At 37.9% G+C, this 25,113-nt stretch overlaps 1 protein-coding gene, 1 non-coding gene and 1 pseudogene across 3 annotated transcripts; all 3 read left to right on the forward strand.

Moving 5' to 3' along the window:
• Window positions 1–86: 86 nt before the first annotated feature.
• On the forward strand, window positions 87–16,644 carry LOC114312262 (uncharacterized). The gene is made up of 2 exons (XR_014345675.1): window positions 87–566; window positions 16,173–16,644. It is a non-coding gene; the product is annotated as an uncharacterized LOC114312262 (transcript).
• LOC145804080 (binding partner of ACD11 1 pseudogene) lies at window positions 6,862–7,944 on the forward strand (annotated as a pseudogene). Its single transcript, XR_014345674.1, has one exon. The product of XR_014345674.1 is annotated as a binding partner of ACD11 1 pseudogene (transcript).
• Window positions 16,645–17,593: 949 nt separating the features above from the next.
• Window positions 17,594–24,789, forward strand: LOC114312261 (calcium-dependent protein kinase 7). The gene is made up of 9 exons (XM_028258472.2): window positions 17,594–18,018; window positions 18,486–19,011; window positions 20,500–20,623; window positions 20,783–20,926; window positions 21,321–21,473; window positions 21,581–21,696; window positions 21,807–21,974; window positions 23,659–23,889; window positions 24,366–24,789. Exons 2-9 carry the CDS (start codon window positions 18,496–18,498, stop codon window positions 24,519–24,521), a joined length of 1,608 nt encoding a protein of 535 aa, XP_028114273.2. The 5' UTR covers window positions 17,594–18,018; window positions 18,486–18,495; the 3' UTR covers window positions 24,522–24,789.
• Window positions 24,790–25,113: the final 324 nt, after the last annotated feature.

The following is a 25,113-nucleotide window of genomic DNA, read 5'->3' on the forward strand; positions in this document are numbered from 1 at the left end:
AATAAATAATTAAAATTAAAAATTATTTAAAATAAATTTAACTACACGATCTAAAATAACTTTTTCAAACTAAAAGTCCTAAATTGACTATGAAAAACAGAAACAAACACCCCCAATTGAACTTTAGTTTTGGGTACACTCTGTGCTGTGCGTCCACTCGTAGAGTCGTAGTATTATCGTTTCGTTTCGTTTCCTTTTTCCAATTCTACCTCTGGTCTGGAGTGAGAATTGCTTCGTTTTTCAAATGTTTCGTGTCGTTCATCAGAATTTTTTGTGTATTGAGGCACACCCATTATCAGATAATCATACTTTTTCTCTCATCAGAAAGTGTAGAATACGAATACCATCCTCTCGTTTTGATGATGATGATGATGGTGGTGAAAAACTCATCAAGAAAAGGGGAAGAAGAATAAGAAGAATCAACCTCAACTTTCATGTGTGCCGTGCAGTGGAGAAAGAGTCAGAGTTCGAGGTTGACCCAGATAAGGCCCGAGAATCCCTTAGAAAGCTTGACGAACAGCTTCAATCTCTCTCCAACAAACCAATCAACCGTCCCAAGATAAGGGGTATTCTCTCTCTCTCTCTCTCTCTGTGTGTGTGTGTGTGTGTGTCTATATATATATATATATATAGTTGTGTTTGCAATCTAAACTTCGTGGATGATTTGATGAATGAAGAAGAAGGTGGGTTGAATTTGAAAACTGTTTTGTAATTATTTACTGATGTGAAGTTTTAAATTAATGTTATATTTGGTTCATTATAATGAGATAAAATGGAATGGAATGGTTAAGATGAAATTATTAATGTTTTTATAATGTTTTTGTCATTATGTTTTTAGTCTAACCAAACATGATAATGAATATTTTTGATTGAATGATATTTCACTCTGTTTTTAGTCTAACCAAACACGATCCGTCTTCATTTATTAACAAATATCACTTTACCCTTTTTTTTTTTAAATTATTTTTTATTCAATTGAAATTGAAAACATAAACTGTTAAAGTAGCATTACAACACTGGAGGATTAGTCCCTCACAATACTCACTCCAGTCATATCATCTATGACCAAAGTTCTAACTTCATCTGGTGGATCCTCCAATATTACCAAATGTTCATCTTGGGCCACTCCCATGTTTGCTAGCTTATCTGCAACTCTGTTTCCCTCCCTAAAGGTGTGACTGAGAGAGCAATTGTATCTTTTCAATAGAAATTTTGCATCCTCAATAATAGCCTTGTGAGGGGAGTTGTGGCTAGGGCCATCTTGGAGTTGGTTTGTGGCCTATTCAGAATCTGTCTCAATCTCCACATCCATTTTGCCTTTTTGGAAGAGGATGGTAAGGCCCCTGTAGATGGCCCACAGTTCAGCTTCCAAGCTTGAGCAGTGTCCTATCTTGCCATAGTAGCCCCATATCCCAGTGCCAATTTCATCACGTAGCAGTCCTCCATAACCAGCCTGACCTGGGTCTCCTCTAGAACATCCATATGTATTAAGCATGAGTTTATCTATAGATGGGAAACACCAATTAATTAGTCTAGGTTGGGATGAATTGGGGTGGAGAGGAGATTGGAAAGCCTGTTCAATCTCTTGAACATAATTCCTTATGTTCTTGAGATTAGTTTGAATGGAGTTAGATAAGTTTTCAAAAAACAATTTGTTGCGATCCTTCCAAATCTGTCAAAGAGTTACAATAAAAATGAGGTACCATTTGTTCCTGAAAATAACATTTTATTTTTCATATTGGAAGAAATCCATTCAAACGAAGGCTGTCCACATCCTAGCTCCCACCAGTTATGGTTCATAATTTCAGTCCAAATTTCTTTGGATTTAGCACAATCCCTGAGGAGATGGCTCATATCCTCACTGAAGAGCCCACACCTAGGACAAAGATCTGAAGTTGCCATGTTCCTCACAAGCCGCAGATAGTTAGTAAGCAATCTTCCCCTCAGAGTAAGCCATAGGAAATATTTTAATTTCTGGGGAATTTTAATTTTCTAGAGCCATTTCCATTCTCTACCATTCCTTTCCTGGTCAGTGATGATTTTATATGCAGACGTTGTGGAAAAATTGCCATTAGAGGACCCAATCCAAGAGGGAGTTTCAGTATAGGTCACATATGTAGGCCTATAGATTTTGAGGATCTCTTGGAGGTCCTGCCGATTAACAAGGTTAACATGAATAGCAGTGTTCCAGTTCCCTTCGTCATCAAGTACAGAACTAATCTTGTCTAAATCATTAATATGAGTGTTGTTATAGGCTTGGGCTAGTGGCTGTTTCCCACACCACCAATCATTCCAAAAAGAAAGCAATGCTTCTTTTGAGGCCAACTGAAAAAGGAACTTTTATCCAAATATTTTGATTGGAGGATTTGGCACCAGAGTTTATTGCTGTCACTTAGGATATTCCACCCAAGTTTGGTGAGGAGTGCTGAGTTTTTGTCCCTAGCTTTTCTAATTCCAAGTCCACCATCTTCTTTGCTCTTGCACACAATATCCTAGTTGACTAAATGAACTTTCTTGCTGTTTTCAGTATCACCCCATGGGAAATTTCTATTGATTTTGTCTATTTTGTCACAAACTTTCCTAGGGAGCTCCATGGTTTGCACATTATAGCTGGGGATAGCAGATGTAAGTGACTGGATGAGTGTTAGTCTGAGAGAGATTTCTAGCTTTCCACCCTGAGAGTCTAGATTTCAATTTCTCAATAGTCTCATTGAATAAGTTCTTGTTGACCCTTCTGTGAAGAAGATGAGACCCCAAATATTTTCCCAGGTCTTGGCTGAGGGGTATTCCACTTTGGGCACTTAAGGCTCCGGCTTTGTTGCAAGGGATATTGGGGGATACAAAAAGTTTGGATTTCAAGTGGTTAATTTTCTGCCCTGAGACCTCACAAAATTCATTGAGGACATCCATAATGGTTTCACAATTTGTATGGTCAGCTTTGGCAAACAGGATAAGGTCATCGGCAAAAAACAAATGGGATAAAGGAGGACTATTTTTAGATGCTTTGATACATTTTCAAGAGCCCTTTCTAACTTTACTATTTATCATGTTTGATAATCTTTCCATGCAAAGCGCAAAAATGTAAGGCGAAAGTGAGTCTCCTTGTCTAAGTCCTCTCTCAATCTGAAGCCCTTCCATGATCTCACCATTCAAGAGGATAGAAGATTTGTTATTGGTGATACAATTCATAATCAGACCCACCCATTCATCATTGAGTTTGAATTCATGCAAGGTGTCCCTAATAAAGTCCCAGGATAGTCTATCATAGGCCTTCTCCAAATCTATCTTAAAAACCATACCACCCTTTTACCTTTTTTATTTCTCAAAGTATGGAGGATTTCTTGGGTGATAATGATATTATCAGTTGTGTTTCTCCTAGGGATGAAGCTGCTTTGGTTAGGGCAAATGATGTTATCCAAAAGAGGTTTTATTCTACCCACAATAAGCTTGGTAATTATCTTATAGGAGACATTACATAGACTTATAGGTCTAAGTTGTTTGATATTCTCAGGGTTTTCAACTTTCGGAATCAACACAATCAGGGTCTCATTAACTTTATTAGGGACTTTATTATTATGAAAGCAATCAGTAACAAAGTTGTAAACAGATTTACCCACAATGTTCCAATACTTTTGATAAAAGATGGCTTGCATGCCATCTTTTTCTGGTGCTTTGAAGGCACCTATATTCTTAATAGCTTTTAGGATTTCAAGGCTGGATATGGGTTTGATGCATTCATCATTCCCTTCTTTAGTAAAACAGGTGAGGGCTATATTTTTCCAATGATCTAGACTTTGAGTATCAGCTCTTCTGAAGAGGTTTGAGAAGTAATCTAAAATGATGGTCTTGATTCCCTCTTTGTCCGTGATCCAATTCCCATCATTATTTTTGAGATCATTTATCTTAATTTTCCTCCTCTTGTTGATTGTAGATACATGGAAAAACTTGGTGTTTATATCTCCAAGGGAGATATACTTAGATCTAGATTTTTGAAACCAAAGCGTTTCGTCTTGAAATAGCGTTACATTATACTATTTAATGAGGTCTTTTTCTAAGATCTATAAATTATGTGAGAAGTTGTTGGTTAGAGCTCTTTGGATGCCTTCAATCCTAGCAAGTAAAAGTCTCTTCCTTTTAAAAATATTTCCAAAGACCTCCTTCTTCCACTCTGAGACTCGAAGAGTGAACTCAGCCGTGGACTCTAGGAGGTTGTTATTCATATCATTCCATGAGGATTTAACCACCTCAATAAGGCCAGGGTGAGACATCTAAGCAGCTTCAAACATGAAAGGTCTATTTAAGGGGTTATGGGAATGCATACCTTGAGTGTACACTACCAATGGAGAGTGGTCTGAATATGTTATGGGGAGCACTCTAACAATAGCTTCAGGAAACAGAATCCTCCAATCTTCATTGCACATAGCTCTATCAAGTCTCTCCATGGTGTTAGCCAGGCCTTGCCTATTGTTTGTCCACGTCATTTTGGGTCCAAAACTTCCCAAGTCTAACAGTTTGCAGTTGTGGACCCTATCAAGGAATTTCTGGGTTCTCGAAGAGCTTTAGCTTGTAGAGAAACTCCTTCTTTCACTCTGGCTACCATAATCATTGAAATCTCCTGCCACCAAGTAAGGCTTTTCCATGTTTTCCGTTTTTGTCTCTAGTTTATCCCACAGTGCTCCTCTAAGTGTGGGATTTGGGCTAGGATAGATTGTTGTTAAGACCCATTCCTCATAGTCCTCTTTGTGCACGGTGGCGTGGATGACCTGAGGACTGACTGAAGATGCTCTAACATTAACTTGATTGGTGTCCCAAACAAACCAAATACAACCTACCTTGCCAATGGGGTCAACAATGGTTGATGCTGTGAATTCCAATCTGTTGAAAAAATTTCCCATTTTACTAAAAGCTACCTTTGTTTCCATCAGAACCATAATTTCAGGTTTGTGTGAACGAATAATTTCAGCTAGGTTATGCTTAAAGGTGTTATTACCGGCGCCGCGACAATTCCAGAAGAGAATTTTTAATAGATCCATAGAGGGAAAGGGGAGGGGTGTATTAGTTACCAGGTCCTTGATAATACTATGAATCCTTTGATGATCGTCCTCCACAGATCTCATGGAGGCCATCTGAATTGAGTGAGATACCTTCACTGGTCTTGCCTTCCATTGTGGCTCAATGGTCAATCGGATTTGTTTTGTTCACCAAATGAAAGCGACAAGGTGAGTTGCTTCGTTCTTGGGATCTCATAATAGTCCCATTGAACCGTTCTAGTTTCAATGTTCTTGCATTTCCTTCCTCGGTTTGTCTGGTTCTTTGTTCTTTTTTCTCTCCATTGTCTAGCTCACCTGGGACTGGAGGCTTTGATTCTTTGTTCAAGAGATCCTATGTGAGGTGATTAATGGTATATTCAGTGGTTGGTGTCTCTGGTAGTTTTATCTATGTACTTAATCTCTACCATGGTTAAGTCTTCTTTGTGTGTTGAGTTTTCCAAAGTGCAAATCATGTTAGTTGGTCCTTCTTGTGTTTGATGCTCAATGGTGCTTCTGGTGCTCCTTTTCTGATCACTGTCACATGTTTCTGATCTAAGCTCTGTGTAATGGTGAGATGAGCTGGCTTCCAACATCTTCCTACTGGATTATGTCTTGCTTTGGATTCTAGTTCCGTTGTTTTATATTGAACTGGACCAATTTTGGTCTTACGTCTATTATCCTTTGATTGATTTGGGCCTATTTGAATGTTGGGCTCATCTTAGACCTTTTATTGCCTTGATCTTGTGGTTTTTCGTCCTCTGGTGTATTCCTCATGGCCATCTTGGCCCTCTTCTAAATATTTAAATCTATTAGGTTTTGGGGTTAGACCAGCTGGATCTTGCTTTTTCTTGGTTTGGGTTGTTCTACGGGTGCGTTTGGTTACTAGCATCCATGGGCCAAATTCCTTCTCTTCCTTTCTGACTTGATTTAGGTTACCATTGTTTGGTGTCTTCTGTGTGACAATGACCCCTTTGTCGGAAACGGCTAGGTTTTTTGCCGCCGGTTGTGCATTTGGTGCCTTGAATCTGCAAGCTTCTTTCCAATGATCAACTCTTCCACAAAGAAAGCAGAACAAATGCAGAGATTCATATTCAATGTTGTAGCACTTATCTTCTAGGATGAATTTGGGTCTCAGCGGTTTACGGGGATCAAGTTCCACACAAATCCTAGCAAATTTGCCCCTGGTAGCTATGGTAGTTGTCCAGTCAATTTTGAGAGATTTGCCTATAGTTTTGGCAATCGCAAAAAGGACTTTATCCTCGTAATACTCAATCGGAAGCTCTGGAAACCGACCCTATACTGCGGTCGTGGTTTCAAAAGCTTCCGATGGTTTGAAATTGGGTTCCCACCTTCTCACCGTGAGGTAATGATCCATGATTACCCAAGGCCCTCCTGTGTATAGTCTTCTGGTTTAGAGAATTTAAATAGAAAATAGTTGTGTTAAAATCCACCTACTCTCCACCTACTTCACCCACTTAAACCTACTCCACTAAACCTAACCCACTACACCACTACCACCTCACCTACTCCACTAAACCTAACCCACTACACCACTACCACCTCCACTTCACCTACTCCTTACCTACTACACACTCACCCTCTTCTATATATAGGAATCATGAATCATTGTAATATATATCAACATTACATCAATCAATAATACAATTCTCTTTATACTTTGAATTTCAACATTTCTCTTTATACATTGAATTTCAACATGGTATCAGAGCTATAGGTTAAGCTCTTGGTGCTCTTCGCCTTCTGGCGGGCGGCAACCTTGCCTTAACCGCCCGCCAGACCTCAACCAATTGAAACCTCTTCTCCACTCCTCTCTGGTCCAACTTGTCGCCTCTCGTTCCTCTTCGTTTTTTTCAAATTCTTTCCCACCCTGCAAAACTACCTAGATTACTCTGAAACAGAGAGACTTTTCAGGGATAATCACTTCTGGGTTTCGCAATGCAGACTAGAACAGTACAAGTAGGGAACGTTTCAGATCTAGCCAGTGAAAGAGAGATTCATGAGTTTTTCTCATTTTCTGGGGATATTGAACACATTGAGATCCGCAGAGATACAGGGCAATCAAAGACTGCATTTGTTACATTCAAAGATCCAAAAGCCCTTGAAATTGCGTTGCTGTTATCGGGAGCAACAATCATGGACCAAATTGTTAGTATAATTGCTGCTAAGAACTATGTTCCAAAAGATGATGTTAGGGAAGTAAGGATGGCAGACACTGTTGTGAGCCTGACTCCGGAAAATCTTTCACCAAGTTCTGAGAAAAAATCTAGTTCTCCTAGCAACGGAAGAGTGTATGTAAGTAAAGCTCAAGTTGTTGTTTCCAGTATGCTAGCAAAAGGTTCAGCCATCAGCCAAGATGCCATGAACAAGGCTAGAGCATTTGATGAGAAACACCGGTTGTCTGCCAGTGCATCCGCCAAAGTCATCTCCTTTGATAGGAGAGTTGGTCTTACGGAGAAATTAACGGTTGGAATTTCAGTTGTGAATGAGAAAATGAAGTCAGTGGATCCAAAGCTTCAGGTGTCAGATAAGACAACAGCAGCATTGATGGCGGCAGAGAGGAAACTTAATGACACGGGATCGGCTGTCAAATCAAGCAGGTATGTGACTGCAGGATCAGCTTGGTTGAATGGTGCTTTCAGTAAAGTGGCAAAGGCTGGGCAGGTTGCGGGTACAAAAACAAGAGAGAAGTGGAATTTGGCTGTATCAAATTTGAGTGCAAAGGATCCTCCAATTGCTGTATAAACACGACATCCCTCTCTCTTCATCTTGTACCCCACACTCTCTCTCTCCTCCGTTTGATTTCAAAATCCATTATTTTTATTTATTTTCTCCAAACCACTTTCCTTATTTCACCCATCTTTCATTTTGATTTCAAATATATTTTTATTATTTCTTCTTTATTTTTCTTTCACATTATTTTTAATATTTTTCAAATTCCATTCATACCATATAGCTTTGCACACCAAACCATCCTTTATTCATCTCAGGGATCAACCCCGATCACAATTGTACACACACACACACACACACACACACACAAAAAAAAAAAAAAAAACAACAAACCACCACACAACACCAAAAGCTTTGTTTTCTTTTCTGCAGCCGGCCACCCACCGACCTCACTTCTTCGCCTATTCCGCCGGTCTTTTCTTCTTGCCTCCGTCCTGGGCGGCCCTTGACGGTGTTGCCTCCGTGTTTCCCACTCCATTGGGCACGATCACTCCCCCCTGCTCCTCCACTACAGCATATGGCGGACCTCCAAATCGGAACATAACGGTGGCCTTCCGCTTCAGCTCCTTATTTTCTGCCTTTAGCACACTTATCTCTGCTCGCGCATCCTTATACATGCGTTGGAGCAGAGCCAGCTGGGAGTTTAACTGTTGCACCTCATTTGTCCTGCTCTGCAGCCGGTGCGACAAGTTTGTGACCGCAGTCATGGTTTCCACACATGACTTCAGAGTATACTGATTGGCCTCAATATCAGTTTGCACCGCCATTTTTTGCTCCACCGACCGCATCGGAAAGTTCAACGGAGCAAACACAGAGGTGTTTGGTTGAGGTTCACTGGCCACCGCACCAGTTCTCTCTCTTGTTGACTCATTGAGGTCGGGAAAGAGAGTGAGCAGCCCACGGGAAGACGAAGCCATTTTCTGGGTAACAGAGTGTTACAGCGTATTACAGAGTTTCTCTCTCAGCAAAGGAAGAATTTTTCAGAGGTTTCTCTCAGTTTTTCTGTCTCAGCTTCTGCCTCAGCCTCAGCCTCCGCCTCCGTCTTGGTTAAATAGCCGAGGCAGCCACGCGTATCGCGCGCCACTTGACGCCAGACGACAAACGGGCGCGCCAGCCAAGGCACTCACGTGCCTCGCCATCATATCTGGCACGCCTTTTTATGGATTGGGCACGCCTTTTGATGGCACGCCTTTTGAAAGATTGGGCACACCTTTTGAGGGTGCGACTTTTTAAGGGTCCGACAAGACTCTGTAAACTGTTCCGACATTGATTCCGGTTAGCTCCTTCATGGGTCCGACAAGACTCTGTAAACTGTCCCGACATTGATTCCGGTTAGCTCCTTCATGGGTCCGACAAGACTCTATAAACTGTCCCGACATTACTTCCGGTTAGCTCCTTTATGGGTCCGACAAGACTCTGTAAACTGTCCCGACATTAATTTCGGTTAGTTCCTTTATGGGTCCGACAAGACTCTGTAAACTGTCCCGACATTGATTCCGGTTAGTTTCTACAAGGGTCTAGCAAGACTCCGTAAACTGTCACAACATTGTCTGCTACAACGGTCCGACATGACCCCATAAACTGTCTTCTACATCGGTCTGACACCGCCATCCAGTGTCCTCTACACCGTTATGACACCACCATACAGTGTCCTCTACAACGTTATGACACCCCCATACAGTGTCCTCTACACCGTTATGACACCACCATCCAGTGTCTTCACCAATGGTCTGACACGACCATACAGTGTCACCTATCCTCTTTTATTTTTATGTATTTTCTTGTTTTGTTACTCTCTCCAAACTCAAGTTAGTTAGTTCCTATCCCCCTTGAGTTTGCGGGGGGCTGTTAAAATCCACCTACTCTCCACCTACTTCACCTACTTAAACCTACTCCACTAAACCTAACCCACTACACCACTACCACCTCACCTACTCCACTAAACCTAACCCACTACACCACTACCACCTCCACTTCACCTACTCCTTACCTACTACACACTCACCCTCTTCTATATATAGGAATCATGAATCATTGTAATATATATCAACATTACATCAATCAATAATACAATTCTCTTTATACTTTGAATTTCAACATTTCTCTTTATACATTGAATTTCAACAAGTTGCACCCTAAATCTATGGTGTTAAATTCTCCTAGAAGTCCCCAGATGTTCTTCACTTTAGAACAAAGCATTTTATACTCAATACTTTTACCAGGAGTCTAATAATAAGAGTATTTTCCCACGATTTCTTTGGGAGTGAGACTTTGGGGATGCCCATTTGTTCGGAATAGGTATTTTCAATTGTAGAATGGCTTCCCTGTTCTCCATCTTCCTCATCTGATGAGAGGATTTCCGCTCTGCTATCAAATATATAATCTCCATTTCCGTATTCAGGGCTTCCTTGAACGATTTGTGTGGAGAGATCACTGCATTTGAAGGGTCTTGCATGGTGGTTGTCTCTTTAGGTGCTTCAGTCTCCATATCCACCACCTTCTCCATTTCTCTCCCTTACTGAAAGGCCGAGCTCTTGATTTTCTTGGTGCTTCTCTAATAAGATGATCTTCCTCTTCAGACAATTTTCCTAGTCCAAACGAGTTATCTTGATCGGAAAGGTTGCCGGTGTTAATGACTGACATGTCTTATAGAGAGAAAGCTACATGTAAACGGATATATGATAAATATATATATATATATATATCACTTTACCCTCCTTTACCTTGACTTTCAATTATGAAAATTGTAGAAATACGTGTGATCTGTAGGGAGTGATACATTTTTAATAGTCGAGGAATCAAAATAGGAGGGGTAAAGTGATATTAGCTAAAGTTAAGAGGAGGGTTGGTGTAATTAACCCTTGAATTAATCCAATTGTGGCTTTGGAAGGGGGAAAAATGTGAGCACTTGCAATTTTGTGGGCATTATTGAAAGGAAAAAAAAAAAACTACGCCCGACAAAGCTTTAAAGATGTTAATAGATATACATGTATTATGATCAACCTGTGTGTGAAACTACTAACTAATTTTGCTTAATAGAAAAACCATGTACCCAAACAATAATTTGAAAGCGAAGTTTATAGTGTATACACCAAAAAAATTCCCTAAAAAGTTCCCAGAAATGAAGTGTACCCGTACCATGTAGATTCAAATTTGGGGTGTGGCTAGAATAATTCCTGTCCACATATTTCATTTTTGGTTATGTTGTTATTTAGTATAACTGGTGAGAACTTTGTGTATTTATGCATATGTATACATGTTGGTTTATGGAGTTTAATTTGCATATATACATATGTTGGTTTATGGAGTTTACTTTGTATAAAACATTCCTATTTGATGCGAACCACTAATTTGATTGTGCTAACTAGATCAGTAGATACCGAGAAATTTGAACTACCTATTGCTATTCATTGGAGCAATTGGCTGTTCAAAGTTATATAAATTGAGAAACCAAAGGCACAAGCATACCCAATTACAACTTTAGAAGGCATGTTTGTAAGGTGAAAGATTGATACCGAAGTTAATGAAATTATTAAAAATTAGGGTAAATTATGCAAATGGTCCCTATAGTTTATACGATGTGTCAATTTGGTTCTTGTTGTTTTAATTTTATTGATTTTGTCCCTTAATTTAATGGATTGTATCATATTCGTCCAATAAATAACGGCCGTTAGGTTTGGTGGACGGAAACTCAAACCATGTGTCAATTTGGTTCCTATCAAAATCAAGCAAATTAAAACAACAAGGATCAAATTGACATATCGTGTAAACTATAAGGACCAAATTAACATATCGTTTGAGCACGTGACAACTTTCCGTCCACCAAACCTAACGGCCGTTGTTTATTAGATTAATATGATACAATCCATTAAATTAAGGGACAAAATTGAGCAAATTAAAACAATAATAGGAACCAAATTGACACATCATGTAAATTACAGGGATCATTTGCATAATTTACCCTGAAAATTATGAACACTGGTAATATTTTACAAAATCATCACAAGATTGAGTCGTTAAGATAAAATACTTAATCTAACATAAGGAAATTAAACTAGAGTGGAGTAAATCGAAATCTAGCCAGACTTTAACAATTTGAATTACCGGGTTTCATGGTGAGAGTTTTTAATGTTGATTTATAAATCAATTCAAAAGAGGAATCTCCTTGAGAAGCTATAAATTAGTATGAAAACTTGTCTATGTTTAGAAGATTGTGCAAACACCCTTTTTAAAGGAAGAATATGACGAGAACACAGTTGTTCTTGATTTGGTTTATTTGGAACTTTGGGGAGGGAATTCAAAAAGAGTTACAATCTTGATGGAAAAGAAATCATAAGGTCCATGTTTAGGGTAAACGTCTAAAGAGTCGATAGTTCTTGATCCTTATGTCCCAAATCAAAACCAAGAAAAGTAACATTGATTCGTCTTTAAAAAATTACATCATGAGATATGGTGTAAGATATTATTATGCATCTTAGTATATAGTGTATGATTGATGTTAGAATTGATGTATTATTGATTGATGTATTGATATATTACAATAATTCCTATATATAGAAGAGAGGATGTGGGAAGAGAATAGGTGAGTGTGTAGTAGGTATGGAGTAGGTGAGGAGTAGGTGGAGAGTAGGTGAAGTAGGTGAGTGTGTAGTAGGTGGTAGTGGTAGGTGTGTAGTAGGTGAATTTTAACAGCCCCCCGCAAACTCAAGGGGGATAGGAACTAACCAACTTGAGTTTGGAGAGAGTAACAAAACAAGAAAATACATAAAAATAAAAGAGGATAGGAGACACTGTATGGTCGTGTCAGACCATTGGTGAAGACACTGGATGGTGGTGTCATAACGTTGTAGAGGACACTGTATGGTGGTGTCATAACGTTGTAGAGGACACTGTATGGGGGTGTCATAACGTTGTAGAGCACACTGTATGGTGGTGTCATAACGGTGTAGAGGACACTGTATGGTGGTGTCATAACGGTGTAGAGGACACCGGATGGCGGTGTCAGACCGATGTAGAAGACAGTTTATGGGGTCATGTCGGACCGTTGTAGCAAACAATGTTGTGACAGTTGTTGTGACAGTTTACGGAGTCTTGCTGGACCCTTGTAGAAACTAACCGGAATCAATGTCGGGACAGTTTACAGAGTCTTGTCGGACGCATGAAGGAGCTAACCGGAATCAATGTCGGGACAGTTTACAGAGTCTTGTCGGACCCCTAAAAAGTCGCACCCTCAAAAGGTGTGCCCAATCTGTCAAAAAAGGCGTGCCATCAAAAGGCGTGCCCAATCCATAAAAAGGCGTGCCATCAAAAGACGGGCCATCAAAAGGCGCGCCCATGTTGTCGGCGAGCGCCGAGAGGCGCATGATGCGCGTGTCTGCCTCGGCTATTTAACCAAGGTTGAGGCGGAGGCTGTGCAAACCAGTCTGAAACCGTCGAAAATCCTTTGAAAAAACTCTTCCGTTTCTGAGAAAGAGATTCTGGAACACTCTGTTGCCATTCTGTAACCAACCCTTCTCTGAAACACTCAGCAACCCATAACATGGCCTCGTCTTCCCGTTCAGCTATCCAGAATATGGCCTCTTCGTCCCGTGATCTGCTCACTCTCTTTCCCGACCTCAACGAGTCAACAAGAGAGATAACTGGTGCGGTGGCCAGTGAACCTCAACCAAGCGCCTTTGGTTTTGCTCCGTTGAACTTTCCGATGCGGTCGGTGGAGCAAAAAATGGCGGTGCAAACTGATATTGAGGCCAATCAGTATACTTTGAAGTCATGTGTGGAAACCATGACGGCGGTCACAAACTTGTCGCACCGGCTGCAGAGTAGGACAAATGAGGTGCAGCAGTTAAACGCCCAACTGGCTCTGCTCCAACGCATGTATAAGGATGCGCGAGCAGAGATAAGTGTGCTAAAGGCGGAAAACAAGGAGCTGAAGCGGAAGGCCACCGTGATGTTCCGATTTGGAGGTCCGCCATACACTGCAATGGAGGAGTATGGGGGAGTGAACGTGCTCGGTGGAGTGGGAAACACGGAGGCAACACCGTCAAGGGCCGCCCAGGACGGAGGCAAGAAGAAGAGACCGGCGGCAGAGTAGAGAAGAAAATCCCCGCCTGTGAATGTGGTTGTTTTGTGTGTTTTTTTTTTTTTTTTTTTTGGTGTAAAATGCTGATCGGGGTTGATCCCCGGCATGAAGAAATGACAAGTTTGTAAAATGTTTTTTTTTTTTTTTTTTTTTTTTTTGGGGGGGGGGAGTGTTGAGTTGAAAAAATAAAAATAAAATGAAAGAAAACAAGGGAGAAAGAAAATAGATAAAAAAATATTTATAGATGGATTATATGAAAAATATCAGTGTGATTGTTTCAAAAATAAAGTGGGGGTATTTAAAAAGGAGGAAAAATGATTTGGGAAACAATAAATAAAAAATAAGTGATTTTAAAATCAAATGGAGGAGAGTTTGAGTAATAGAATATAATAAAAAAGAGATATATATATATATATATATATATAAAATAAAGAAGGTGGGGAACAACATGATAAGGGTGTATTTTAAAATGATAAATAAAAGAAAGTTGAAGACAACATGATACCGGTGTGTATGGATGTGATAATGAGAGTGAAACAAACTTGGTGAGTGTGATTAAATAAATAAAAGAAGAATGGGTGTGCTTTGTTGTATTGGAATATTTTTCTTTATCAATCTTCCCGCTATGCAAGACAAGTTGATTGAAAGTGGTGGGAAGAAAAAGTGAAAAGAAATGATGGGTGATAAAATAAAATATAAAATCAGTGGGTTGGTGGGTTGGTGGAAGAAAAGTTTAAAATAAATGGGTGGAAATATTAAAATAAAGGTGGGTGTTTGGTGTTTGGTGTTTGGAGCTTTAACAGCCTGTGGAGCATGGTTTAGAGAAGAGAAACCCACCCAACTTCTCTCTCTCGGGTTGGTTCTCCACACACAACACACAGCAGTTCATGCACACATTCACACAGAGCCACAACACATACACAGCAGTTCATTTTCAGTCAAGTCGCTTGTGATCATCTTTAAATGCAAGAGATATTGCAGCAGAGGGCTTGGATTTGTTGCCAGATTTTAATGTGCAACAACAGCAGCTCCTAAATGAATTATCCCGTCTCTCTCAGCCGGGCTTAGAATGCAAGAGATATTGCAGCAGAGGGCTTAGATTTGTTGCAAGATTTTGATGTACAACAACAGCAGCTCCTAAATGAATTATCCCGTCTCTCTCAGCCGGGCTTAGATTTGTTGGTCTCGTGTAGCTATGACAACACCATCAAGGATTGAGCAGAAGAGTTCTCCGGTGACTGAGCGAGAGCAGCATGGCGGAGTTCTCCGGCGAGCTCGGTGGCGGCAGAAACAAAGGGGCAGGAACAAAATTGGACTGTCTGATCGTGAATCAACGCAGATCGTCAAGTGAGTATGTGTAGAAAACTCCAGCGGGCAGCGAAGGCAAGATTGCCGGCCGACTGCCCGCCGGCGAGAAAGAAATATAGGCCTAAATCTTATAGCTCTGATACCATGTTAGAATTGATGTATTATTGACTGATGTATTGATATATTACAATAATTCCTATATATAGAAGAGAGGATGTGGGAAGAGAATAGGTGAGTGTGTAGTAGGTATGGAGTAGGTGAGGAGTAGGTGGAGTAGGTGAGTGTGTAGTAGGTGGTAGTGGTAGGTGTGTAGTAGGTGAATTTTAACAATTGATATTAATTTTCATGATGGAAAACTCAATAGGTTCTTGCTATGTTTGCCCATGTGCTTAATTCCATGCCTGTGTACATGGCTCTGATTTGGAATGGCTGAAAATTTGAGAGAAAATGTCTAACCTATGGAAAGCTATGTCTAAACTTAAAAAATCTCCCATGACATGTCATTAAACAATGGTGACACATCTATGATTTGAGTTAAAGGACATAAAACTCGTGTATTTTTTGCAACTAGATCTCTAGGATGATTGGCATTGGTGCTGATACCTCATCTACTAAAATATTGACAAGTTTCTAAGATATACATTCCTTAGAATAACAAGAGAATTATCGTGATTTTTACCATCCTTTTTGTTTGGAATGGGCAAAAGAATTTAAAAAAAGAAAGAAAGAAAGACATCCTATGAAAATTGAATTGCTTCATTTTAGTTGAATTTTAAGTTACCCTCTCAAACCACCCAACATCTAAAAGTTGGAAAATAAATGAAATTAAGAATCAATAGTATGGTTTCGTCTCATGGAGTCCTGTGCTAAATCTCACTAAACATGCACACAATGGCTTAGTGTACTATGAAATTTGATTAGTAGTCACTTTGTTATTATGTTATACACAAAGCTGTTTGGAAACACCTTATGGACTGATCTAATCTGTTTCTAAACAATTGCAGCTTCAGAGCTGGATGATGCACGAGTTCAAATAAAAGAAGAAAGGCCAAAGTTTTCAGAATCTTCTCTTGCATATCTGGCTTTTGCTCTCCTTATCTTTACCATTTTCTATAATGTTTTATTTATTACGGTTATAAAACCATCCATTGATGGACCAGAACCAATTGAAGAGCCAGTTGCAGCTACTTCTGTGAGAAAAGCTTCATGAGTAGCGCTTTTACCATGGCTGCCGTCAGTGTCGCCAATTTGAAGTTTCTGATTTGTTGTAAATTATAAATTTCAAGCTTTTGTGTAATTTGACAGTAGAAAGCTTCACGCAATAGTAAGAATCAGTTTTGCTGCTTCATCATGCCAAAACAAAGGGGATAAAATTATTATCATAAGGTTGAAGTTGTCGGGCTTAAACTGCATGATTTTGTTGAGAGAGCAATTGCTTAACATGGAAATGAAATTGTTTGTAGCATTTCTGTTGAACCTATATCGTTTCGTGTAGCATTTTGCAGGTTATCTGCTTTTGTTGTCGTCCTTGTGCATGCCCATGTTTAGGCCTCGTTTGGAAACAGGTTAAGTTAGTAACTTTTTGATTATTTGACTAAAATATGAGCTAAAAAAAACTAGTATGTTTGGGATGTTTTTTAGCTTCTTACGAAAAGATGTGCAAAAAATAGAGGTAAAAGAGAATTTTTGATTTTTTGGTATGGGTTGTAGGCTTTTTGATTTTTTTAGTGACTTTTTAATTTTTTTGACTAAACGGGTCGCTTCCCAAACGAGGCCTTTTAGTGTGGTAAGTAACTCCATTTTTATGCAAAATCTTATTTATCAATTGCATGACCTCTGCTTCAGGTGGACATCATTGACGCTATGTTTTGTAGGAGAGGGAGGAAGATTTTTGCTATTTCAAGTCAGATTCAGGTCTCGTTTGGGAACATATATTTTTAGTAATTTTTTAGTTTTTTAGCTAAAATATGATGTAAAAAAAAATTAGTATGTTTGTGATGACTTTTTAATTTTTTATAAAAAGATATGCAAAAGGTAGAGAAAAAGAGAATCTTTAATTTTTTAGTATGAATTATAGACTTTTTAATATTTTTTTAGTGATTTTTTGACTTTTAAAATAAAAAATGATAATGCCAAGCGAGGCCTCAATTTCCTTATAATTAATTTTTGTTTTTCTTGTGATTTTGTAAATTTTTTCCCCTATAATCAAATGATAGTAAAATAAGCATAACAAAAGGCTAATTAAAGTCTTATATGTATTAATTAATAAAGTTTGAATTCTGTTAATATACATCTTTATATAACAAAAAATGTATATTTTTAAATCTTTGAATATTTATTTTAAGGATGAACGTTAACAATAATTATATATTTTTACTGTTATGTTTTTTTAATAAAAGTCTATAATTACTTTAAGTTTTTTAATGAGTGAAAACAAAAAAAACAAAAACAAAAGCAAAAAAAAAAAAAAGGAGAGAGAGTAAAAAGATGAACATAAATTGGGAAGAGAGAAAAGAGCGAAAACAAAGGGGGTTATGATGTCTTATTACCGTTGATAGATCTTGAGAGAAATGAAGAGGAAAAATTAGATTGGACAGTATGATATAGAGAGAGAGATAGAGAGGCACAGAAAAGACAAAGGGGAGGTTAGGAGAGAGAAAAAGCCTCTGCAAAAAGTGCTTTTTGACTCTCTCTCTCTCTCTCTCTCACACACACATTCATGGCGGATTCACACGTTGAATTCACCATTTCACAGCATTCTATTATACATCCCTTGCATTTCTTCCATTAATTCAACTTCCTCACCTTCAAACCCATCTGGGTCTTCAGTTTTTCCAAAAGAATTCACAGGTGGGTGGTTAAAAAGTTGTCTTGGCTTCATAGTTTCTGGGTTTTCTCTTTTATGGTAAAATTTTGGTTTTTTTTTTTTTTTTTTTAATGCAAACATTTTCATTTATGACAATTTTTAAAATCTTCCCAAGTTTTTGGAGATTTCTTTCATAATTCGCTATATTTCCTTGTTTTTGTATTCGTTTCTTTATTACAGTATTATTATTATTATTATTATTATTATTATTATTATTATTATTATTCTTCTCCTGAAAGAAGCTCTGATTTTGTCCTGTTTTTCTTCAGATAATACTGGGTTTTACTTTTAATGCCACGATATTTGAAATTTGTGGCTTGAATTTGAATTTTTGTCTTTTTTCCATTTTTTAGACTGAATCATCAGATTTTGATGATTTTAACATGTTCTTTTATTAAATGATTTGTTGGGTTTTCTTCAAAATCTCTGAAACTTGGGGGTAAATTTACAGATTTTGATCCATGGGGAATTGCTGTGTGATGCCCTCTGGTTTCTCATCCGAGAAGAAAAACGCAAAGAAGAACAAAAAATACAATCCTTTCTCAATTGATTATGGTACAGCTCATGCATCTGGAGGTGGAAAAAACAAGCTCACTGTATTGAAAGATCCAACAGGCCGAGACATATTGCTGCAATACAATCTGGGTCGCGAGCTTGGGAGGGGTGAATTTGGGATCACATATTTGGCCACAGATGTGGAAACAGGCGAAAAATTCGCTTGCAAATCAATATCCAAGAAGAAGCTGAGGACTGCTGTGGATATTGAGGATGTAAGGAGAGAGGTTGAGATCATGAAACATTTGCCTAAGCATCCCAACATTGTGAGCTTGAAGGATAGTTTTGAGGATGACCATGCAGTCCACATTGTGATGGAGTTGTGCGAGGGCGGCGAGTTGTTTGATCGGATTGTGGCGAGGGGGCATTACACGGAGAGGGCGGCTGCAGCAGTTATGCGAACAATTGTGGAAGTTGTGCAGGTACAGACTATATGGATAGTTTCGATCATCCACCAATTTTCATGTTGGTGTGCAATTTGATGCTTTATTGTCTTCCATTGAATCCACATTTCATGTCCTGAATTAGGTTTTCTTTTGATTTTTATGAGATTGTTGTTTATGTTCCTGAATTAACCGCCTAATGTTCTTTTTTAGGGGTTTTTTATTTATTGAATTTGATGTGGTTTGCTCAATTGACATCGCCTTCAATTTGATGCTTATTCCAATGAATCCACATTTCATTACTTGAATTAGGATTTGATTTGTTTTTAATGAGATTGTTGTATATGTTTCCTGAATTGGCCTCCCGAAATTCTTCTTTAGGGTTTTACTATTTCTTGAATTGTTGTGTTTTGCTCAATTGATGTGGTCTTCAATTCGGTGCTTATTGTCTTCCATTGAATGCACATTTGGTGTCCTGAATTGGGTTTTGTTTTGATTTTTATGAGATTGTTGTATATGTTCCTGAATAGGCCTGTCGATGTTGTTCTTTAGTGATATATTATTTCTTGAATTGTTGCAGTTTTTGTTTGTTCAAATCTTGCTATTACTTGAGTTTGTAAAGATTTTGGTTCATTTAAGACTTGAAAGTGATATTTAAGTTCTAGGAAACTTTGCTTCCAAATCTTACCTTTTCTGTGGTGTCCCTTGTGAATATTCCTTTTATTCTGCATCTCTCTATATTTGATTATAAACCTAAATTTGGTGTGTATACATATATAGAATATTATTTCTGGACATTTATACCTTTATACGCTGATGATTGTTAAATGGATGTTCTTATTCTTATGGGCTTATCCACCATTATCTTTCTGAAGATTCCACTAAAACTTTCTTTTCATAAGTTGGAATAAAAGTTCCCACAAAGTTCATGTCCTAGGTATATATATGACTATTTTATTATATAAAGAACACAATTCAGAATATATTTTGAAGCTATGTCACTCATTTCTCATACCCAAATTACCCCTACGCAACCATAATTTTTTTTTTTTTATATATTACAAATTTTGATTTCTTCAGTTTTTTCTCTTTCTCCTTCCACCTATCATCAACTCTTTCTTTTTTCTTTTTCTTTTTTCACAAGATGATGGTTACAACTGTCTTTTCTGCACACGCATCATGTGTGCGCTACCTTCTGGTAGATATATAAATTCTTGTATTCTTTCTGACTTTTCTTTGCTTCCTCATCATGTTGAACTGTTATATTGGCTATTTGGCTATTTTTTGTTACTTTGTTGATGCTGCAGTGTTGTTTAATTGAGCAGATTGCTTTTGCCTTATGTTGAAACTTGTCATAGTTTTATTTAGTTTCTATCTGCAATCAATGGGATTTGCTTTCTGAACCTTAAATATATTTTATTTGCATGTCTTTCCAAGATTTTCTTTTTCTTTCATGTGCAAACTCTCTCTCTCTCTCAGCTTTGCTTTTCTTTTCTTGTAATTTTTTGTATTCTCCACACGTTGCAGGCGTGTCACATGCATGGAGTGATACACCGGGATCTGAAACCTGAGAATTTTCTTTTTGCAAACAAGAAGGAAGCAGCGCCTCTGAAGACAATTGATTTCGGACTGTCAATTTTCTTCAAACCTGGTATTGCATTCTATTGACTCCATTGCATTCACTAACGCATTTGAAAACTTTTAGCTACCAATTTGTTTTTGCAATATGAGTATTAGGCGCTGTTGTGTCATCATCGTGTCTGCCTATGTATTTCTTTTATTTTACCTGGTTATTGCCACTTGTCTACAGGTGATCGCTTTACTGAGATAGTGGGAAGTCCTTATTACATGGCTCCAGAGGTTCTAAAACGCAATTATGGCCCAGAAATTGACGTCTGGAGCGCTGGAGTTATCCTCTACATTCTACTTTGTGGTGTTCCACCTTTTTGGGCAGGTCTGCTTCTCTATATCGGACAGTTGCAATCTTTTCTACGAGGGTTAAACAGTTCAGGGCTGTAGGTGTAGTGTTTGGTTTGGTGGTGCACAATTAGTGCATTTGAAATCATTTGTTATTATTATTATTTTGATCGGCAACAACAGAAAGTGATCATTTTTTGATGAAAGGAAAGGTTAGAAGAAATCGGAGGACAAGGAGTCATCCAAAGAAGAAGAAATCAAGAAGAAAGGAATCCCCTCAAAAAGGGGAAGAAACTGAGGCCCAAAAAGAAGACAAATAACAGACTCCCATAGAAAAAAAATATAGTAGTAAATAATACTATAAATATGGTGCGGAATATAAAATGACTATAATAACCATGTCTTATCAAAATAACCGTGTTTTTACGCAGAAACTGAACAAGGAGTAGCACAAGCAATTATTCGCTCTGCAATTGATTTTAAGAGAGACCCATGGCCGAAAGTTTCTGATAATGCAAAGGATCTTGTGAAGAGAATGCTTGATCCAGACCCCAAGAAGCGGCTTACAGCTCAGGAAGTGCTCGGTAACATTTGCTTACATAAATCAGTGTGTTTTATACTCTGGTTTTATTAGTTAATACAAATGAGAGGACTAAATCGTCCTTTTCCCTGCCTTCTCGTTTGAACGCAGAACATACCTGGTTACATAATGCTAAGAAGGCTCCAAATGTCCCACTTGGCGAGACTGTGAAAGCAAGGCTTAAACAATTTTCTGTAATGAACAAGCTCAAAAAAAGAGCTCTAAGGGTAATAATTTTAGTTGGTTCATTGAAAATAATTTGTTTGTAAACTGTTGATTTGGCAATCTTTATGATGCCTTTTCTGATGATTGTAACTTTCATGTGCCATGTATACAGGTGATTGCAGAGCATTTATCAGTGGAGGAAGTGGCTGGTTTAAAAGAAGCATTTGATATGATGGACTCTAGCAAAAGAGGCAAGATAAACCTCAAGGAGCTTACAATTGGGTTGCAAAAGCTTGGCCACCAGATCCCTGAAGCTGATGTTCAAATCCTAATGGAAGCTGTATGTATCATAATGTTTCTATCAAACATTCCTCATTTTTGTTTCCTCACTGCTTTCTGGAAACGGAAAACTTATCTACCCCAAAATAAGTACTCCGAAAATGAAATATGTGCTGTGGATTTAAACTTGGTGTGATGTTGGGAAATACCCAGAATAAATCTGGTCCACATTTGTTAGGTTCAGTTTTTAGAATTTGTTTTTTCAAAAATTTCAAAAACTAATGTGGTGAAAAAAAAAATAATAATAAAAAAATAAGAACCTCTCATTATTTTTCATATGTTTTTCTATTTTGGGGGCAAAAATAATTTTCTTTTAAAAATTGGAAAATATTTCTTTAGTGTTTATTTTTGTCAAACTAGTATTTAGTTTTCCAAAAAAAATTTAGAAAACAAGTTATGAAAAATCAACCAAACTGGTATAGTTGGGAAAGGGAAAAGCTTGCTTTGTGATTGCAAATTGTTATGCCTGTGTGTTGTAAATTATTTATATAGAATGATTCTAGAAAGCTGGTTCTTTTCCTAACCTTCCATCTGTCTGCTCAAATTATGACTGACTAATTGACTATAGAAACATCAAAATGCAGAGATCTTCCATGTTGTCTATATAGTCGGGTTTTTTTATTAGGTCAACTGAGCTACTTGAGTTGAACTCATGTTTGACTCGCTAAAAGCTCATTTGAGATCGGCTTATTATATAAACAAGCCCAAACGTAAACATATTTTAAAACTCATGAAATTTCAAGTCAAGCTTGAATAATTTACTACTCGGTTTGACTAGATTATATGCACTATAAAAAATCAAACTACTCGAGCTTGTCTCAATTAAAGGTCATTTGAGATCGGCTCGAAAAATAAACAAACCAAATTTGAGCACATTTTGAAACTTGTTACATTTTCAATTTAAGCTTGAACAATCTATTACTAATTGAAAAGCTCAGCTCATACTTCTCCATAAAACTCAGGTATTAAGGAGAGGAAAACTAAAGTTTTATAACCAGCACAGATGAGACAACTCCAAGCGATGTGAGACACATGCCAATACACCCTCCTAGACCACAACATCCAATAGCTGGCTGGACAAACGGTATACTAATCACAGGCCCAACCAAGCTCTGATACCAAATTAAAAATCCTAGCCCACACTTCTCCTTAAAATCTAGGGTTCCAGACTTCTCCTTAAAGCCCAAGTCCAGGACAGATTAGGTGATGTAGGACACATTCCAACACACCTTTCTGGCTAGACTTTTCCTTAAAACCCACGTCTAGGACAGATTAGGTGATGTAAGACACATTCCAACACACCCTTCTAGTCCTCAACATATAATAGTCGGACAAACGGCACACCATACACAGGTCAAACAAGCTCTGATACCAAATTAAAAGCCCAGCCCACACTTCTCCTTAAAACCCAAGTAATAAGGAGAGGGAAACTGAAACTTTATAACCAACACAGATGTGGCAACTCTAGGCAATGTGGGACACATTCTAATATTACTTAGCTCGTTTACAGCCCTATTTTTTGATACCCGTCCAGTACCCTAGACTCTCTGCTTTTAACAATCTGTCCACCCCAAAATCTCTTCCTGAACTTCAATTAAACTATTAGATTATGTCATGGGAAGTTGGAAAAAAGCTTTTATTTATTTATTTATTTTTATTGATAATTTGAATCCTGGTTGCAACAGGCTGATATCGATGGAGATGGAATGTTGAACTACGGAGAGTTTGTCGCTGTCTCCGTTCATCTTAGGAAGATGGGCAATGACGAGCACCTGCATAAAGCTTTTGCATTCTTTGATAGAAACCAGAATGGTTTTATAGAGATTGAAGAGCTCCGGGATGCCTTAAGTGACGAAGATGGCGCCAACATCGAGGAAGTCATCAATGCGATTATGCATGATGTTGACACAGATAAGGTCAGTCTCGCAACGTATAACAAGTAGTAGTTAAATTTTTGATCTTGCATTTGGCCATGTTTGAAATTTGTGCTAGAGTGTTTAGTAGAACTTCTACTCACAATTTATGAAGCAAAAATAGTTTAAATAAGCGAAAAAAAACTAATTATTGGAAAGTTAGTGAAGTGATACTTTTAACTTCTGCTATATAATTATCAGCTTTCTACACCTACTGCCCGTGCTCTTATCCTCGAATTTCACCCCTTAATGTGCGTCTAGGTCGTACCTATAGTTATTGACAAATCCTCGTATCATTTCTTAGAAGAGTGACATTTTTCTACATCTATTCCATTGTGATTATATTTTCATGTCTTCCCAAGTCCTCGTGGCATATATGTCTGAATTGACTTGAACTTGTTTCTAGTTTTTCCATATTAATGTTTTGAAAATTTAAGAAAATTAAAATCAAATTTTGGTCTCATTTTGTTAATGCACAGGATGGGCGTATAAGCTACGAGGAATTTGCTTCAATGATGAAGGCCGGTACAGATTGGAGAAAAGCATCGAGGCAATATTCGCGAGAAAGATTCAACAGTCTTAGCTTGAAGTTGAGGAGGGATGGCTCGTTACAGTTATCTGATGAGGTTAGGTGAACAATGACAAACTTGAGGAAAGAAAAATGGCATAGGATGTTCTCATCTTCGCTCTTTTTATTTATTTTATTTTATTTTATTTTATTTTTTACTTGACGAGTTTTTACAAAATTAATTTCATAAATTTTTTAGTAGGACGAGGGCTTTCAATTTCTTTCCAAATAGTTGTGTTTTTTGGGGTTTTGTTTCTTTGACACGTTTGTAGTCTTTTGTAGAAGAGAAAAAAGAATATTCTTACAAGATAAAGGGTGATGTTTTGTTATTACAACTACTCTGTTGTTTTCATTCCGAGGGAATATTGTTTATAATGGTGATATTGCGTGAGAGTATATTATAATCAATAAGAAATCTCACATTATAGGAGTACGGGTTACAAGACTAGGCTAGTGAGAGACAAGACAGATGATCTCACCTGGGATGGTGTTAATTATTGCACCAAATTATAATTTTGTTAACAACAATGATTCATCCCACTAAAAATATCACCACTAATAGCACTAACGTATTAAAAAAATAAAAAAAACAAAAAAAAAACACAACTCCAAGATCAAAACATCACATCATTAATGGCGGGACCCACTGCCATCTAATT

Source organism: Camellia sinensis, chromosome 12, assembly GCF_055761805.1.
Source record: "Camellia sinensis isolate YWXY chromosome 12, ASM5576180v1, whole genome shotgun sequence".
NCBI lineage: Eukaryota > Viridiplantae > Streptophyta > Magnoliopsida > Ericales > Theaceae > Camellia > Camellia sinensis.